General features: G+C 40.9%; 2 protein-coding genes across 4 annotated transcripts in view; one reads left to right on the forward strand and one right to left on the reverse strand.

Moving 5' to 3' along the window:
• The window catches only part of kcnip4 (Kv channel interacting protein 4), an 86940-nt gene extending 84498 nt beyond the window's left edge, over positions 1-2442 (forward strand). For all 3 annotated transcript variants that reach the window (XM_034230634.1, XM_034230564.1, XM_034230704.1), the window contains 3 exons: positions 417-521; positions 596-658; positions 746-2442. In XM_034230634.1, coding sequence (XP_034086525.1) covers positions 417-521; positions 596-658; positions 746-793 — 216 coding nt within the window. In that variant the 3' untranslated portion in view covers positions 794-2442. The remainder of the gene's footprint in view (positions 1-416; positions 522-595; positions 659-745) is intronic.
• A 715-nt stretch (positions 2443-3157) lies between these two features.
• Positions 3158-19108, reverse strand: sec24d (SEC24 homolog D, COPII coat complex component). Its single transcript, XM_034230815.1, has 24 exons — positions 19020-19108; positions 17815-18015; positions 17361-17463; positions 17020-17153; positions 16577-16915; positions 16357-16397; positions 16025-16135; positions 15640-15751; positions 15169-15296; positions 13888-14026; positions 13644-13759; positions 12046-12170; positions 10465-10656; positions 10184-10277; positions 9100-9216; positions 8774-8944; positions 8112-8208; positions 7878-8023; positions 7654-7792; positions 7122-7240; positions 6805-6984; positions 6472-6663; positions 5547-5636; positions 3158-5175 (listed from the first exon to the last, which is right to left on the reverse strand). The coding sequence occupies exons 2-24, from the start codon at positions 17963-17965 to the stop codon at positions 5035-5037; spliced, it is 3177 nt and encodes a 1058-aa protein (XP_034086706.1). The 5' UTR covers positions 17966-18015; positions 19020-19108; the 3' UTR covers positions 3158-5034.
• Positions 19109-19486: the final 378 nt, after the last annotated feature.

A 19486-nucleotide genomic window follows, 5' to 3' on the forward strand; every position in this document is an offset into this window, starting at 1 on the left:
TCTGCATGCTGTATTTGGGCCATTGTTTATTCTAAGAGAAAAACTCTTTATTTCTAAGATATACATGACTTTATTCTATGTATTTACAAGTGGTACATTTCAATTTTCTTTGAATTTGTGAGTTTATTCCTCATGGATGTAAACTGTGTTTTTTCTCAAATATTACCCCCCATCATAGATAAATAATGTGTAATTGTTCGGCCTACAATGGTACTTTGAAGCAGCAGTAGAAGCTTCTTTAAGAACATCAAATCTAAATGATCTTTACAGCTCCCCAGGTGTAAAGAACTTTAATAGTCTACTCTTTTTGCCTTTTTATCTGAACTGTCCCTTTGGGGTCCCAATGTCCCCGATGTGCAACAGATAAAGGATATTTGATTTGATTTTGGTAACCTGACCCTTTGTGTGTGTTGCAGGAAATGCTAGACATCATGAAGGCCATCTACGACATGATGGGAAAATGCACGTACCCCGCCCTCAGAGAGGAGACGCCTCGGCAGCATGTCGAAATCTTCTTTCAGGCAAGTGTTTCTCTAACTGTCGATCACAGTAAAGAGGCCTCCTCTCACCTCTCCTCTCTCCTCCTCTTTAACAGAAGATGGATAAGAACAAAGACGGGGTGGTAACCATCGACGAGTTCATCGACTGCTGCCAAAACGTAAGCTGGACGTCCTGAATCCGTTCTGTCTCTCTCCTGGTGTCACTCTTTCCTTTTCTCCTCACGGTGTTTCCTCTCTGTGTGCAGGATGAGAACATCATGCGATCGATGCACCTCTTTGAAAATGTTCTTTAACTCTTGGCTGGCGGGGGCGGTGGAGGCTTTGGAGGAGAACGTCACCTTGACTCGGACTCTAACTGTGTACAGTGTGCTATGCAGACCTCTGATGAAAGATATGATATTGTTCATTCATATTGCTGTGAGGAGGAGGCAATATGGTGCGGACACTCTGGAACGGGCTGCCTTTTGAACATTTGATTTTTCATAAACTTTGTTGCATAAACACGAAATGAAAGGAAAGTAGAAAGTACTTTACTTCAAGGTTGGTTTCCCTCCAATAGTCTCTGGAGTGTCTCTGACATTATAATCACCCGGGGAGAGATCTGTGATGAAGAGGAGGCTTCTTTCTGCTGCAGCCTTGTTTCATTTACTGCCAAGTGAAATCACTGTGACCTTTTACTAAGGCTGCAACTAACGATGATTTGGTCTTTAAAATATAAAAAATATTATATTAACAATTAGTAAAATATCTAAATAGTTGATAATCATTTGTTTGTCAACTAACTGTTGCAGCTCTACTTTTATAGCACCAATACAAAACACCTGAACAAATGATCTCTTGACTGGCTCTCCTTTCCAGAGTGTTCTCACCCGACTTAGTGAATAATCGTCTTTTTGCATTTAAATAAGAAAACAACATTCATTGTACTATTTTCAATTGTAAATACTAATAGATAAAGCATTAGATAAAAACTCTATGAGAAACTTTTCAACGGTTCATGTTTACTTGCCAACTAGAATGAGACAACACAAGGATTGTATTGATGTCACAAACCACTGATGGTTCGTCGACAGAAGCACACAGGTAGCTATATTTACCGCCAGTTTAACTTAAGACAACGACATCTTCCGTCATGACATAAATGCTGCTTTCAGTGCGTTTCATTTAACCCAGTGTACGAATATTCCCTGTAAAGCAACAGACTACATCAACTTGTTTTTATTTTGTCCACTGTTTAAAGCAGGTTATTTATATTAAGGTATTATTGTACAAAAGATTGTTGGTTGTATATTATTAAATGAACGTTTGCTCTGGGGATGGATTTCAGGACTTATTCATAATTCACTGTTTTTAAAAAGAAGAGGGGTTCTGTGTTATACTCATCATGTTTGGGTGTGTTTCCTCCTGTCAAAGTGCAGGTGATCACTTTCTGCTTCCTCTGATTAAAGCATGTGAGCAAACACAAAGCATGCTGGGTAAAAGTCTCTTACTGACTTCTTGTTGCTTGTTAGAAACTACTGAATGAAGAGAGGACATCATTTAAGTAAATGATTGAGTGTTTCTTCATTTTTCACAATGATTTAGATACAGGAAGTATCTGTAAAATCAGCCGGAAGTTGTTTTTGTATTCAAAGTGTTGAAACGGTATGTGACAAACATTACATTTGCTCAGTGAGGCATGTTGGACTTGTGTTCTTTTTACTCATGTTATTGGACATCACGTGTACATTTCCATCAACAAAATGCCATGCTGTTCCTTGATTTGTGTTTGTGTGCCTTACTGTTTGTACAAATGTTTCTGTTTGGTTGACAAATCAGAGATCTGGTTATGAAAAGTAAGTGATAAAATGGAGAGGAAACAAATGTTTGTTTGAATATTACACAACATATCTACAATATGTAGATATTTTCTTTCTGAAAATAATAAAGAGTTTCTACATTTCTTCTGTAAATAATATCCAAAGTCAGTTATCTCTGACGAAAGTGAAAAAATAAACTATAAACCTCAAACCTTCACATTTCTGTTAAATTCCTTAATTCACTTTGAAGAATAGAACATGTTGCGTAAACCAATTTGTGTGCTATCATAAGATTGGAATATATGGTAAACATATTAGGATGATTTAAAGTACTGTCAACTGTACACATTATTTTTAGATATTAAATTATGTGATTCAGATTTTGGATGATTTGTATATAAATATATTTAAAACAATTATTCCGTAATGGCTGAAGTGAATAAGTAACTAACAACGGATTTTACTTTTACATTTTATAACAATTGAAGTTCCACGTTTGCAAGAGTTACAAGACATATATTTTAACATCTCATATTGCGTGAGAAACCAGATTCTGTTCACCATAATGGTCAAAATAAGTTTTATTGTCCAACATAAACAGATCAGATTGTTGATCAAAATGCATGAATAGTGATCTGGAGCCCCCTCATGGTAGAAAGAGCTCAACACACACACACTGGATCTTGAATTCTGTGTGAAACATTTCTCTCTAGAAGTGAAAAATGTATGTAGCTATTTATAACTAACCTTCAAACTTTAATATTGAATATATTTTCTTTGGAAACTACGTATACTTCAGAAGGTTTTGTAAATTCTGTTAATTTCCCGGACTGTACAAGGCACAAAAGAAAGCGGAGCAGATATGTCAAGAATTTATTCGGACAAAATTGGTTGAGGGTCTGGAATAAAATACACATGGCACCCAAAGCCCATGAAGGTCCAAAAATCAACTCAAAACAACAACCGTCCATATTTCCAGTTATTAAAATCACTTCGTCCAACTCCAAATATTAAGGTACTCAATTACCTGAGATAAGTTTGCATACAAACCAAAGAGATTGAAATCAGCCATAGACCTCGAGGACACATATATATTTATATATTCAACATGTTTTAACAAATATTATTATAGCAACTTAAGGCAGATGGTTACATTTTGAAAGTATTTCATGTACAAAAAGACTTTGTAGGCCTCACATAAACAAAATGGTGGAATATTTATCAAATGCATCCATGAATTACACAGAGGCGATTACCTCCATAAAAACAATCGATGCAAAACAGAAAATGCTAATGCTGTACCATAAACGTTAAAAATCATTATAACAGACAGGTGTACAAATATTTTACTGAATTTGGGCTTTTTTTAGACATAAGGGCTGAGAAAAAAGTGATCTGACATTAGAGCTGCAACGATTAGACATTTGACAGAGAAATAAACACAAACTATTACTATAAACCTCTAATCTTTTGTTGTTGATGTTTTGATTCAAAAATGTAAACAAATGCATTTTTCCGCCTCTGAATATGGAGATGAACTGATAATTGTTTCGTGTTAGTTTTAAATATATTAAACCGACTGACAAAGTCCAAGATAATGTCTTTAAATACCTTGTTTTGAGGAACTGGAATGGACCTTTTTCAGTATTTTCTGACATTTTATAGTAATCATTTGTTTTAAAAATAATCAGCAGATGAATTAATGTAAATCATAATTAGTTGCAGCCATGTCTGAAAGTAACCAATAACTTTATTGTCCTGACAATTTTGGCACAAGTCAGATTTACGGTATTATATGGCACTGTTTTCATGTTATGGAATTTTCTGAGGTATCTGAAAAGTATCCTCAAAATAAATCCCTCCCAACAAGAGAGCAGATCTTTATCTTTCGTTATATAGTTGTGACAGTTGTATTCTTTGGTCCCTAAACCTTTGGCAGTCCTTTCCCTTAAGCATCGTTTTTTTTTGTTCAAGTTCTGACTCAAAAAGAAGCATGTTTTTCCTCAGGACCAACGATGTTCTCTCTGCAGAGCGACAGCTGTGTTCATTCTAACCTCAGAACACGAAACAAAAGGTTTTTTCTGCATCGCTGCACATTGAGAGGATAGGTCTTTGTTTTAAATGGTCAAAATGTTCCAAAGGGAAGGCGTGTGTAATGACAGGAATCATTCATAAGCAGCGTTACGGTTTAAATTATAACATTTTTCGTGTATGTTTACTTGGCACATTGACACTAGGACACTATAAGTGTGATAACATGTAGAAGCCTCTATAAGATGTTTTAAATATTGTAAAATTTCTTTGAGCATGTATTTATATTTAAAAAAGAGAACAAGATTTAAAAACGATTACATATTCAGTCTTTATATGGGAGAAAGTCACGTAAAACAGAGACTGGCGAGTTTCAAAGTGAGCAGTATTGCCTCAAAATAACCCCTCGTCCTGATCCTGTAAATCTACAAAGTGAAATGTGAAACAGTGGAGATAAATGCTGTATTGCTTAATGCCAAAGCTCTGATCTCCACACTCCATCACAACAAGTGTCACTGGCTGTGCTGTGTATCGTAGATCCTCAAGTGACGAGTGGTTATTTGAAGGTCATACTTTAAGGACACTACGTTGGAAAGGCAGCTTTGGCTCTAGCTGGCTCGGGTGTCTTCCTCTGTCTTTGTAAAACCGTCCTTTATGAACTGACCCTGTGAGGTGTGTGTGTGTGTGTCCGGCAGACAGGGGTGTTAAGTGAGCAGCAGCCTGATCTCTCGGTGGACATAGCACAGGAAGTCCATGTAGGAGGCTCCTCCGTGCAGACTCTTATCCTCCACCAGGAACTGACGGAACAACATCTCCGGTTTGTCCTTCTGCCGCACGATCTGCAGCTGAGAGGGGAAACATTTAGCATTTTAATAGCTGTGATTCATGTGCACTTTGATCCTCATGCTTTACAAAGGTACTCAGCCACTCACACGTTTTAAAAAAATGTAAAAGGTGACCTATTCTATATATCTGTATTTCTAAAATAATAGGATTAACATTCTTGAGAACTTTTATTACAACATGAAAACACATTATATATAATTAAAGGGTATTGTTGTTGTAGAACGTAGTTACCTACTATTTCCACTGGAGGGAGACACGGATCAATAACAGCTGGCTTTAATTTGCTTACATTTTCTTAGCTTACAAAATATACTCAAAGAAGAGGTATGCATGATTTATCAGGTGTTTATCAGCATATTGAGTATATTACCTTCATGGAGTTCGGCCTCTTCTCCATCAGGCCGCTGATGATGGAGCGGACCTTTGCGGACAGCGGGTTGTCCAGCTCTGGCAGAGCACTCTGAAGAAGGACAATAAGGTTATTTAAGTGAAAAATAAGACTTTTATAAGTCAACACATGTATAATAATTGAGGGTGTCCAGGAAAATGGATAGAGATGTTTTCATATGAGGAGGAGAAGCAAACAGATTAATACAAAAATGTAAGTTCCTTTTTTTTGAAAAACAAAAAACGTCTGCCACCTTTGAAAAATGTTTGCTTCCTTTCTTACTAACTTCAAAATGAATGTCCTTCTTTAAACTTTGTGTAAGGTATACGTTATCAATAAAAATATTGTTGGCTATTTTTAGAAAAACGTGTAGAGTTGATCAACTACTTGGATGCTTAACATAAATCATATTGGATCAAATCATGATAAGATGTTGAAATGTTATTATGATTTCAATCTTTGTAGATTATTGAATCATTTAAATGCGAACTTGTCGAGGCATCATCACATTCTCCCCAGACACCACAACATTTAAAAAATGTCTCCCCTAACATCTAAAACATGCCCAGGGTTTCCCACAAATAGACTTTGTATATTAACGTCCGCCAAAGTATATTTCACGACCCATTTCAGTTTTCATTTTTTGTATCCGTCCGCAAGCACGACGCCATCTGTGATCGATTAACCACCCCGCCTGTACCTGTTCACTCTGCTATCGTGTGAAGGGTCTGCTTCATGCGCTCCGCAGTCACTCCGCTGCGAGGCTCCGGCGAACAGTTCATGAGCGTGCTCTCCCACCCCCCCCCCCGTTCTCGGCTACCACCACAAGTATATTTCAGATCTGTGGGAAACACTGAAGCCATTTCATTAGTTTCTTCCTATATGTTTATGTTAAATGAGCTCTGACCATGTTTCCCTGCAGGTGTGCCAGGGAGGGCACGTTGAAGAGGCTCTGCACGATGTCCGGAGGGCTGCCCAGGCCCAGCCACAGGAACATGGATTGTCCGTTCTCCAGCAGGAACATGCCGGACTCCGAGAGGCGCTCCTCGGAGCATCGCACCGGAGCGGGAAGAGCCTCGCTGCCCACGTCCAGGTTGTGCTGAAAACACAGGTTTATTAGAGGACATTAAATGTATTGATGGCTATTGATAGATCTCTTGAGTTGATATCCTCATGGTTGAATTGCTGTTCTTTTAGGATGAAGTGTAAGCTTCATTTAACGTGTGTTTGTGTCCCTCACCAGTGGGGTGAGGCGTGGGTAGAGCAGCAGCTGTGTGTCCTCCACCCCCATGGCCATGATGGAGAGCCTCTGGTGGGCGCGGTCGTCGGTGGAGAGCTCCGTGCTGCCAACCAGAGGAGCGCTCTTCATCAGGCTGTTCATGTAGACCGGGAACACCTTCATGGCGTCAGGCAGGATCAGCTGCATGTGGAGAAACTCTGATTAATTTCTGAGAGACACATTATTTTGTTACAGACACAACATGTATTGTACCACATAAGTACGTCTTTGGATCCTAAATTGAACACATTCCCTCCCAGGGGTGGTGCGGCTCTGACCTGGCTGGCAGCTGAGGGGGTGGCGCAGTTCTTCCTGTAGCAGGACAGCATGTGGGCCGTCTGGTTCACCAGGATCTCCCGCACGTTCTTCAGCGGCTGGTTCAGTATGGCACGGCAGGCTGAGTGCAGGAGAAAAAGAGGTTAGTGAAAAGACCAAATAGCAACGAGGATAACTAGGGGAGTGTAACGGAGGAGAGGAGGAGATGTAAAGAGGAGGCAGCTGAAGGTCAGGAATAATACGGCCGTACTTAAAGCCGCTCAGTGTCAGCTGTGCTTTATGTGAAACATGTGCTCCTTATTTCCACAACTCATCCCTCTTCTACGAATAAATCCAGGAGTTTTAGTAGATTATCCAGTGATGCATGGGGTCAACTCAACAAAGGTCAGAGAGGATGATACTGCATTCCATCAGCACTGTGTGATAAAGAATGAATCTGCTTGTATATCATGAGGGATAGGCTTTTCTACATTTGGCTAAACTATCTGTGAAAGTGTACCCTTTAAATGAAAGTTCTTAAAGGTGTTCAGTCACCTGATTTGGCAAAGAAGTTGATGAGAGAGTCTGTCTCGCAGCTCTTGTACAGCTCTGACAGTTGCAAGCTGCAGTTCAGACTGAGGTTGTGGATGCGGAGACGTCGTTGTCCGTTGATGGTGGTGTACAGCAATGCACACTGGGAAACACAGTCCAAACATTAGATATAACCAAACCTTTGAGATGTAACTTCAAACTGTGATTATTCTAAAAAAGATACACACCTGCATGAGTGCTCCGGTCTCCTCGCTGAGTGTGTCGTCGTGTTTGAACTCTACGGTCAGAGCCTTGTCACAATCCACCGCCGCCATCTCGATGTCTGTGGTGTTGTTCATGTGGATCGCTCCGAAGAACTCTGTGGCTCTGAACCCTGAGGAAACACACACATACAGTAGATGTAGATTACTGAGAGCTACTGAGTACTCTGGTACAAATGCAAAGTGGTAAACGCTGCTCACCTGTGCTGGTGCGAACACGCATGATGGCGTCAAAGCCGATGCTCTTCTGCACGTCTTTCCTCAGGTCTGTCAGGAAATGCTCCCCATCCGTCTCCACCTGACAACATGCAGATCATAAGCATAACATATTACATGTGGATACACTTTAACCAGCAGATGGCAGTATATTCACAAAACCTGTGTCACAGAAATGTCATTTAGATGATTGACTGAATGCTAAACCCATCATAATACATCAAAAGGTATTAGTTGATTTACATGGTGTAGAAGTATATAGCAGCATGAAATGAGAAATATTAAAGTAAGGTACAAGTATATGTGTGTAGTTACTTTACACCACTGTACTGCCTTTGTATGTACTGTATGTGCTGTGTGTGTACAGTTTGGAGTAATTTCCCACGCTTGATGCAGCATTCCTATGGGACAGGTCTATAATAGACTCTGAAGTTATTATGTGAATTGAAGCCGGCGTCAAATTGCTTGAGTCTGTAGATTTTCTATGTTTGTTTTTAAACCTACAGTAAGTTCATAAAGTTCCAGCGTTAAAGGAAAGTTAGGAACTTTAAATGATTCTTAGAGAATGAAGTACAAAGCAGTCCAAATCCTTCTGTGTGTCTTGCATGTTTTATCTGTGTGTGTGTTTTCAGTGCTGAATGTTGTACCTGGAAGTTGTTGTACTTGTAGACGGAGCCTCCGGTGTGTGAGGGCACGTCAGCCATGGTGGCCACGTCCACGTACTGACTGGGGAAGAGGAAGAGGTCCACACAGCAGCCCTGCGCCACACAATCCTTCGACAGCTGCTCATACACTCCTTTCTGAGGCTGGAACAACGTCTATGGAATAAACAGTAAGTCAGCATTTCCCTTTCCAATTTCAAGCTCAAAGATAGCATCGAACTGACTCCACTCTTGCTGATTTGACTCACTGCCAGCAGTCTGTATGTGGAGTTCAAAATAAACTTTAGATATGATTACAACAAGCTCATTACTTTCTCTTTGTCGGTGTTCACCAGCTTCTTGTCGTCCCTGTTCTTCAGTTTGCCCGGAGCCTCGGCGGTGGGCATGGAGGAGTGGAAGATGAAGAGCTTCCCGCTGCACTCTGCTGCCTGCAGGAGAGGAAATGCCTTTTAAAAGAAGATCACATGAAGGTGTGCAGCTCATATCTTTACCATGTGGTCACACTCCTGCAGAGGATTAGATTCCCCCTTGATAATAATACACTTTACCGAAAAGGTAAAGCAGTACCCAGATAAATAAATAGGCCACAGTCTTTTTGCTGTTGCCACAACTGCTTCCAATTAAAAGCTGTGTGTGAACTTTTCCTTCGCTGTGCGCCAAACACTGACCTCATATTACTGGGAAAGTGTGTTAGCTTTAAAGTAAACAAAAACATATCAGAAACATTCAAACAATCTGCCATGCTTATTCAGTTTGGATCACTGAGATGTGTGTTTTGGCTCCACTACATGTTATTTGAACCCATTAGTATAGTGATTAACAATGAACAAAAATGAAGAGATCAGCGTGTTACATGGAAAAACACTGTTGCTAATCACATGTGGCTTATCAGATAGGAAGCTCCCAACTGTGCTTAAGACCTTTGGACCGTCACTTCCTGAAGATCAGCAGGCTTGGGGCGGTAACAGAACCGGAATCAGAAAATCGTGTTACAGAAATAAAAGATAAATCAGGGAACTGTTACATATACTGATAATTAGCAGGATTACAATTATGAAATAAGGAATGATAAAACTGTCATGCAAACATACGGTATTACAACACACATGTTAGTGATTAGTAATGCTTTCACTGATTGGAAATGTTCAGTTATTTTGTCTGTAAAGCAGAATGTTTCTAGTTCATCAAGATGGTTCCTTCAGTATGAAAAGATGGTCGTAGGGAATGAGCAACCTGCTTCAAATTTCTGCTCCACTAAACATAATATCTAACTTCAATGATGTGACACTTGGATTAGGTTACTGACTACATTTCTAACAAGTAATTAGAACAATATTCTTCAAGCAAAACTAGAGAGTCTGCACTTCATGTTGACAGCTGTCACACTGGGCTGACCTTAAATGCCTCCACGCCGGCCTGGATGACGGGAACAAAGACTGTCTCACTCTCGTTGGAGTCTGCAAACATATCAGGGATCTGATCCAGGAGGCTAGAGGAGGAGAGGAGGAGATTATGTTAAACACCTTCACAAGTCTGGTTATTATTATATATAATTATGGAGATTTGTTAATCTCCATAATAAACACAACTTTTCTTTGCTGAATTAAACTTCATACAACTGCCTGTTTCTCTCCCAGATAAAACGTTCTTCCTTAAATAAATAAGATGTTTCTTACTTGTAGATAACGGCTCTGGAGTCCTGATAGTTGACGAGGAATCCGTCGAGCAGGGGGACGAACATCTCCGCTGTGTCCGACACCACCATCATCTGCGGCTGGGCCAGAGCGCTCTTCACGTTGTAGAAGTGGAGCACCTTGTTGTAGGTGACGAAGCCCACCTTAATGGCGGAGCTCTCCGAGCCGTCCTCACTGGAGGGGGAGAAGAAGAACTTCAGTCAGCTTTCAGGTAAGTCTCACTGAATAACTGCTTTCGGACTTTGTATAATAATAATAATAATAATAATAGCTTCGATTTCTATAGCGCCTTTCAGGGGACCCAAGGTCGCTTAATATATTCGTATATAAGAGATAAACCTCCTCATATTCAACAGAACACTAACTTTGACCAAATATGTTCATCATCCTCGTACTTTAACACTAAGGAACGTGTAATATGATTAAAGATGAAACCCTTTTAAGGTAATATGCCACTGAACCTACATTTTCTATATGAATAATAGTCACAGGTGTCGTTAGAAATACGTGATTCAGATTGGATTTGTGTATTTCCTTCTTTCTCAAATGTTACTGAAACATACCAGAGATGATTTATGAGAAATCTGTCTTTACTCAAGCAAGGATCTAGCGTTATCTTGAGAGAATTAAATCTGTATTTGGAAGTTCTTCAGAACCACATGAACTTTATAAAAATGCAGTCTGTCCAAATGCATTAATTTAGTGTCTGTAAAAAAAAAAAGTACAGCTTTAAACAGTTGAAAAGGTTGATCTGCAGTACACTTATACTGAAGTGTTTCAGGGTGATGTCATGGCAGCAGAATAATGTGGATAAATTGCTGCTGGCACAAATGAAGGAGTGAGGAAAGAAGGTTTTCTAGTTATTTTAGGAGTCACCAGGTGAAGTTTTCTGAAGAACAAAGCTTCTTGTTTTGCTTTAAAAGATGTAAGAATGAAACATATTCGAGTAATCCATTTTCAAATCTGTTCTCTAGTTTTCTCTCCTGTGTTTGACTCAAACAGGTGGGAATTTTCCTTTTTGCCAAGATAATCTTCCTAAATTCTGTCTAAGAGAAATTGTCTGCCAAAAGTTTTTTTCCCCCACCTCTGTTTTTTTTACAGAACTAAGGAAGATTATCCTGGCTGACAGGATCATGTTATGTTCTCAAGTCATAAACAAAGGACAGAAAACTGTTCAAATCTGACCTTAAAGATGGATGTTCTTCTCTCACTTGCCTCTCCACAGAGAGTAAAGGCTGCACTGTAATATGTTCCATTGTTGGCAGCCTTGGCACCCGTTCAACCGATACTCTGCTGAACTTCATGCAAGAATATTCAGCAGACGAGAACAAATAGTTGGCGTGGTGTTTGACTTTTTGTCAAGGCATATGTTGGAAGTGAACTGTTGCACTCAGTTCAACACGATGCATAGCAACTAATGCAGCAGATAATAAGTGTGTATGTGTGCGTGTGCGTGTGTGTGTGTGTGTGTGTGTGTGTGTGTGTGTGTGTGTGTGTGTGTGTGTGTGTGTGTGTGTGTGTGTGTGTGTGTGTGTGTGTGTGTGTGTGTGTGTGTGTGTGTACCATGGCAGATTGTCCAGCAGAGTCTTCAGCTCATCACAAATCAGTTTGACCAGTCCACTCTTAACGTTGTTATAGGACACATCGATCATGAAGAGGTAGGCAGGAGGATTTTGAACCTTGTTGTTCTGCAGGAGAAGGCAACAGGAGTAAATAATTAGTAACTATTATAAAATCCATGCAAACTTGACAGACATGCAGCTTAACATACCTGCTTTCCAAATAGGAAATGTGAAAAAGTTAAGCTCCTGAAAATTATTTCTTGTTTCAGTTCCATATTTTCTAATTTAAAGTCTTAATTGTACCATATCAGAACCTGGGGCCTACCCTCATGCTTTCCCCCTTTATTGGCTGTAAGTCCCAGGTATTTGGTGTCCGTTGGTGCTTGTTTATACCTTGCAGTAACTGTGAGGAGACCATGACCGGTGGATGGTCCTGAATGCAGGGCAATGAGTGTGTGTGTGCGAGGGGGATTGTCATGAAGACATTGTTGCGACTGTGGCTGTGAGGGAGTGCGGTCGTCTTTCAACCAGAAGGTTGTGGGTTCGATCCCAGCCCATGCAGTCAACATGTCGATGTATCCTTGGGCAAGATACTTAACCCTGAGTTGCTCCCGATGGCATGGCCAACGGTGTGTGAATGTGTATGCATGTTAGGTCCTAGAGTAACATACACTGCTCTGTGTGAATGGGTGAAAGACATGTAGTATGTAAAGCGCTTTGAGGGGTCTTAAAGACTGGATAAAGCGCTATATAAGTACAGTCCATTTACCATTGTTATGTTTCCACAGTTACACTCCATGACAATACAATCACCTTGCAGGCTTTTTGTTTAAGAGCCGCCCTGTTTATAAGTCTGAATAAACAGAGGTAAAGTGGGCCAGGGGAGTGACTCAGCTCTGCCAGCGTACTCAACTCTGTTTTTCACCAGCACAGCCTTCAAGGGATGTGCACTTGATTGACTTTGCTGTCTTTCTATTGTTTGCAAAACAACAATAACTATCTTTAGCAGCTCATTATGAATAATGAAGGGTCCTTCAGAAAAATCAGTAATGCAGTCCTGACTTGTATTGGACAGACTTCTATAAAAACTAAACAAATAAAGTGTTAAATCCTCTATGCCTAAAGTCTGTTTTACACAAGCAACAATCTCAATTTGAAGATTCACTGATTGCAATTTGTTTGCCTATTCTTTGATTTTTCTAAAGTTTGACCCAACATTTCTAAAAAATATATATTTCTAGGAGCTGTAAATGACATCATACACAACATTTTAGGGGTTGTTCATTCTTGGCTTATTTTGATCTTGCAGATGTTACAAATTGCTTAATGATCAATGTCTTTTTGACTCGTGCTCGTCCACACTGTAAGCATGTTGCGTGTCGCTGTGACGTTACTGCCAGTGCCCTTGCATGTGCACCCTAAAAACATCATGTGGAACATGTGCTTACATTTGACTAGCGATCATAATTACAGTAACCACTTATGACAGATCAGCTGACAACAGTATGGTTTGATCAGATTTTGATCTCATTCAAAGTTGTGTTTCTATCAACTGTATCCCCTCTGCATGATGTGAATAGAGCAGTAGTAGTCCTTTACCTTGCAGTAGTCCAGGGTGGCGGCAAACTCGTAGGAGCCCAGGGACAGCTCTGGCCTCTCGTAGAAGTCTACCCTCCTGCCCATGTGGTCCAAATGTTGGAAGTAGAAGGCTGGCACTACAGTAAGACATAGACATGTAATTAACAACAGAACTGTGCGCTATACGATTGGTTTCTCGCTCATTATATGAAATCTTATGTCTTCTTAACATGTTAAGAATGATGTAGCTTGCATGGCGCTCTACCTTCATTGACACAGTTGCAGAAGCCACACTGGAAGCGACGCCCTCCGTCAATAAACTGCATGTAGGGACACATGTAGGCTTTGCATCGATTGCAGCGGATCGGGCCGGTCTCACCATGGTTCACAACATACAGAGGAGTCTACACACACACACACACACACACACACACACACACACACATTTTCAACAGCTGTTCCTACATCACATGGGGACATTGTGTTTTAAAAACTCTTCCTTAAAAGCAATACGATAAGGATCATGGTTTATGTCTTTTTTGAAGGGTTTCCCATGCGCAATAAAATATGTACTATTACCCCCATGTCATCTGTGCAATGTCTGAAGCATCAGTGATTCCATGGCACCCACAAAAGACATGTTGCACTACCATATAGAGAACATTTGTTCAAAGTGAATTCCTAGCATGAAGCTGTTTAATGCTACAGCACTGTTATTGAGTACTGTACACAGCCCTGCTCATGACTGTTAACAATATTTACTTAAGAGTCCCTGCAGAATAAAAATGCCTCCAACTATAATAAAACACATGCCGACAAAGGAGCAAGTTTTGTATGTGTATTTTTAGACTGGAGAGTAAGTGTTTACATTTTTCTGTGCTTTTACCGTGCAGAAAAAAAACCTGTTGCATGGCAAAATAATGAAAACAGCATCCTAACACAACAGCATCCTTTTAAAGTTATAAATCGAAACTCAGAACATTGATTAAGTTTGACAATGTTGGTATAAATTATGCTCCATGTTAGAATAGATGGATTTCAATCTGAGAGTGCAAAATACTTCAGATTGATTCCTGTTGTACAAACTCTCCCTGTAGTTCTGACATGAGCTAATTAGCCTCTGGCCAGATGAGAGAAAGCTAACATTTCCTAAAAAGGCTAATAAGACATGGCGAGTGTGGGGGGGAGTTTCTACAGAGGGATTTTTGGACCACATACGATCCAAAAGGAGGTCATTCACAGGACAACTTAACTTGTGTAGTGCACAGAGACATCTGTTAAAGAACCAGAACATTTCCCTCAGTTTGAATCCTTTTTCAAATGTAAAAAACTAAAGAGTAAACAAACCATACATTAAGGCCTTAACTATTTGCTGAACATGACTTAAAATTGGCATTTATCATTTCCTGCAAGAGATGGACTTAAATGTGCTTATTCACAACAATTCCACAAGGATCTATTGAATCTTTCAGTATACATGGCAGGTTACAATGTATTGTTGATTATTAGAACTTTTTAGACTTAGAAAAGGTTAAACCTGACTTACCTCATTCTTGGGCACACTGGCGAAAGGTTTGATGATGGCGGCCAGCGGAACTTGGCACTGTTTGGCCAGGTCTGCGGTGCAGGGCAGGGAGTAGGTGGTGCAGCGGATGAACCGGGGGCTGGCGTTGCCTGAGATTAGCAGAAAGAAGGTCAATGACTTTGACACTTTGACACAGCACATTTCTGTTACAACTTACTTAGTGTCGATTGCTACTTAATCATGTTTAACTTGCCTTTAACGAAAGAGTCTACATTTTGAGCAAAAGCCTATAAAGTACATACGACCAATGTAAAATGACTGACACGTACACATGATGTTTAGACATTTTAGAATACCTTTTTTAAATAATATATATTAAGACAGTTTTAATACATGGATGCACACCCACAGCACGCTACAGATGTGCAAAAATATACACAAACAAATCATACAAATATGAAGTAAATGGAGAGAAGTTGAACTGTGAGATACCTTGGTCCTGTATGGGGAACTCAGTGGTGACCAGCGGGGGAACCTGTCCTCTGATGTTCGTGTTGTACACCTGTCCCCCTCGTTTTGCTTGGTCATCCTCAATGACTTGAGTCTAAAGAAGACACGCTATGCTTTTCAGTATAATCTCATTTCTCTACAGTCACAGCTTAAGTACATGGCAATCAAAATAATACAATCGGCATCAAGTTTATGTTTTCTTCCGCTTGATTAATATGCCCAAATGTGAATAAATGTTACCAAAAGAGATGACGTAAACCTTTTGAGGAATGATTAAGCTAATGGTTCAAGTCAGAAAATGTTCAGTGATGTGTGTATGTCGTTATGTGAAGGTATGCAGTCCCAGGAGGATTAGTGTTGTACTCACGGTGCTGGGGATAGAGTCAGGGTCCAGTTTCTTCTGTGGTGGTCCTGCCAGTCCGCCTGCTGATCCAGGCTGAGGCCCCATCATGCCAGGCTGAGGCCCCATCATACCAGGCTGAGGCCCCATCATACCAGGCTGAGGCCCCATCATGCCAGGCTGAGGCCCCATCATGCCAGGCTGAGGCCCCATCATGCCAGGCTGAGGCCCCATCATGCCAGGCTGAGGCCCCCTCATGCCAGGCTAGGCCCCATCATGCCAGGCTGAGGCCCCATCATGCCAGGCTGAGGCCCCATCATGCCAGGCTGAGGCCCCATCATGCCAGGCTGAGGCCCTGCCATGCCAGGCTGAGGCCCTGCCATGTGTCCCCCAAACTGACCTGCACATGAAAACAGATTCAGATTTCTAAACCTAATTATTATCTATTAGCTGTTGTTATTTTATGTATGTCAAGCATGAGATTTCTCCCTGTTGCAGGGAAGATTACAAAAACTGGGAGTGATTGGTCTTGATTTATTTGATGGTCTGAACCTTTTCTGCTTCACAGTGTCACAGTACCTGCTTGCTGGGGGTATCCAGTTGGACCAGCAGGTCCAGGACCAGGCTGCTGGAAACCTCCGGGGCCTGGAGGAAGGGGGCCGGGAAAGGGTCGACCCATGCCTGACATGGGGGGGCCTCCCATTGGTGGTGCGGCCATTGGGGGGCCTGCCATTGGGGGGCCTGCCATTGGCATGTTTGCTTGGGGAGACTGTGGAGCAGACATGTGGGGGGACATGTGGGGGGACTGTGGTCCTGGTGGCATCATCGGCTGGCCCATTGCTGGAGGGGGTGCTGGTTGGAAAGGCTGCTGGGCAACAGAGTTTGTTGGAGGGGGGGGGCTCTGCATAGGACCCGAGGCTACAAAAAGATGGGGAAAAAGAAAACCCATCAGGTGAGTACTGTGCTGTTATTTGCTTGAGGTTTAGCAGTATGATCTGTAAAACAGTTCATATCAAACTTACCATAGCTGCCCAGGTTCATGGTACTCATCTGATTGGTGAGCTGCTGAGCTGGAGGGGGGGCCGCGGGGGCCATGTTGTTGTACTGCGACTGTGAAGGCTGTCCATAAGAAGCAGGAGTAGCTGGTGGAGGGTATCTGAGGAATACAGGGGCATTTATTATGAATTTACAGCATGTACAGTGCAGTCTGTTGATGTGCTTAAAACCTAAAGCTGTTTCACATTTGAACTCAACCTCGTATTATCCATCATTTGTAAATATCTTGTTTCGTGTACTGTACTTCAACTGACATGTTTGCACAATTCAGAGAGCCATGCAGTTGCTGTTTAGTGAAGATTCTCACCTTTGTGGATGTGCGCCGTTCTGCTGGACATTTGGATTGTACTGACTGGGCGCTGCAGGTGGAGGCATCCCAACTGCAGAGGAGACTGGTGCCTTCATCATACCTGCAGTGAGAAACAGACAGTGAGTACAGTGTGTTTATATGGCCTGCATCAGAGGTAAATCCATTTTAGACCAAAACCAAAATTGATTTGTGAGTGAGCTCAGGGTTGTTAGAGGGTCAGAGTTTAGTATTCAGGTAGAGAAAGTTAGTTTGAAGCTAGTAATGACCAAATTAAAGAAATTCAGTAGATGCTTTTTTGTAAAGAAAGCATGTTCCTGATCTAGGGATTTGTTTGCACTTCAGTCACACAGAGCTTGCCACTAGTTGCTATTTGTTGCTAGCTGATCATGCTAGCAACAAGATTAGACTTGTCTTTTGAGGAAACATTAAACACACAGTGGTTTTGCTCTACCTGTTGGTGGACCGTTGAATGTCTGAGGCGGACCCCCATAGTGCCCATAGAGGGGCTGTGCAGGACCAGCTCCGAACCCACCCTGGTAGCCCCCCATCCCGGGCTGGGCCTGGGAGTACGGGGGTGCAGCAACATAACCCTGTTGACTCATCTTGATGGGATGTTACTGTCTTCTCATGCCAGGATCAATGAGTTGGCAACCTGTTGAGTCAAAAAGAGTCACGTTGAATTATAAGGGGCCACAACTAATGGTTATATTGTAATTGAGTGCTTCTAATTAATTTGGACAACAGTAGACTTAATTAAGTTTGTTTCCAAACCACTGATATTGCAATAGACATTTTCTGTGGTAACACAACCATCTATTTATCTTTTTCACAGCTCTGGCATGTTTGAAAAGACACAACTGATATTTGACCTCATGTAATCATCAACACTCGTGTAACATGGACCTTTGGCATTGCTTCTTGAGAGATAAAGAAAGGCCTATCCTTACTTGAATTATCTTCAAGTAACTGCATGGCTTTCTGTTTGGCTGTCAGAGCGACGATCCAATGTCATCTGCCTAATTCCTTACATGTAAATAGCACCATTATAGGCCTTAAATTAAAAAAGCCTTTTCACAACAAAAGTCTTTAAAAGCAAAGGTTCTGTAAACTTTTCACTAATACAAGGTGAACTTTGGCACAGCTGGGTCAACACAAATAACAGCTGCGTACTGACAACTCCATCAAAGCCCTTTAATACAGGATAATACATCAATTTACGACGTTTTACCCTAAGTAAAAAGCATAAAATAGCAACAGTTGGGCTTGGTAAATTGTTCAGTTAAATAGTTAATCGTTTATGCCACTTCCTATAATTGCCACGTCAAAGACCGTTATGTATGATAGCTAAAGATTTGAGCATCCCTGCTTTATTCAAATTACCTCCCAGTTGTAGGAACACACATGATATCCTCTGTGTGGTAACATATGTTGGCTGTGACAAACATTTAAACACCTGATATAAAAGAGTAAGATGCCAGCACAGCACCTCGTACAGTGTTGATTACATGTTGATAGGAAACATCTTGCTAGCTACGCGGAAATTACTACAAAGTTGTTCCTTTGGCACAAGAAGAAGCACATTGATTTCAAACACATACAAATACATAATTAAACCTATTGGCTTATAGGTGTTAATATAGTAGTTGGGGTATTTACCTGAATACTGGGCAGAGTCCTCTCCACGGTTCTCTGTGAAAGCAGAGTGCCACGTCAAACTCACCAAAGCGCCGGTCGCTACGCTACTTCTGTCAAAAACAAGGTTTCCGGTTGCGCATTTCAAAGTAAAATCTTTAATAACGTATAACAGTTAGTACACGATATAAATGACACAAACAAAATACTCGTTTCTAAAAATTACCCTTTTTAGTTTAGTGAGTTGGTTAGTTAACTTTGTAAGTTTAATAAAACAATTTAGACGTTCTGTACGCATAAATATTAGTTTTAAAACGTTTCATTATGCTTTTATTATGAAATGTAAACAATGGATTTTCCTGCTTTAGTCGATGTGTTTTTAGCTAGCTTGTGTCTGACGCAGTACGCATGCGTGGAAGCGAGGGAACCCATACACGTCAGCAAAGGGATGTGGACCTGGAGGTTTCATTATTATAATTACAGATTTTTCA

This window comes from Gymnodraco acuticeps, unplaced genomic scaffold (genome assembly GCF_902827175.1).
Source record: "Gymnodraco acuticeps unplaced genomic scaffold, fGymAcu1.1, whole genome shotgun sequence".
NCBI lineage: Eukaryota > Metazoa > Chordata > Actinopteri > Perciformes > Bathydraconidae > Gymnodraco > Gymnodraco acuticeps.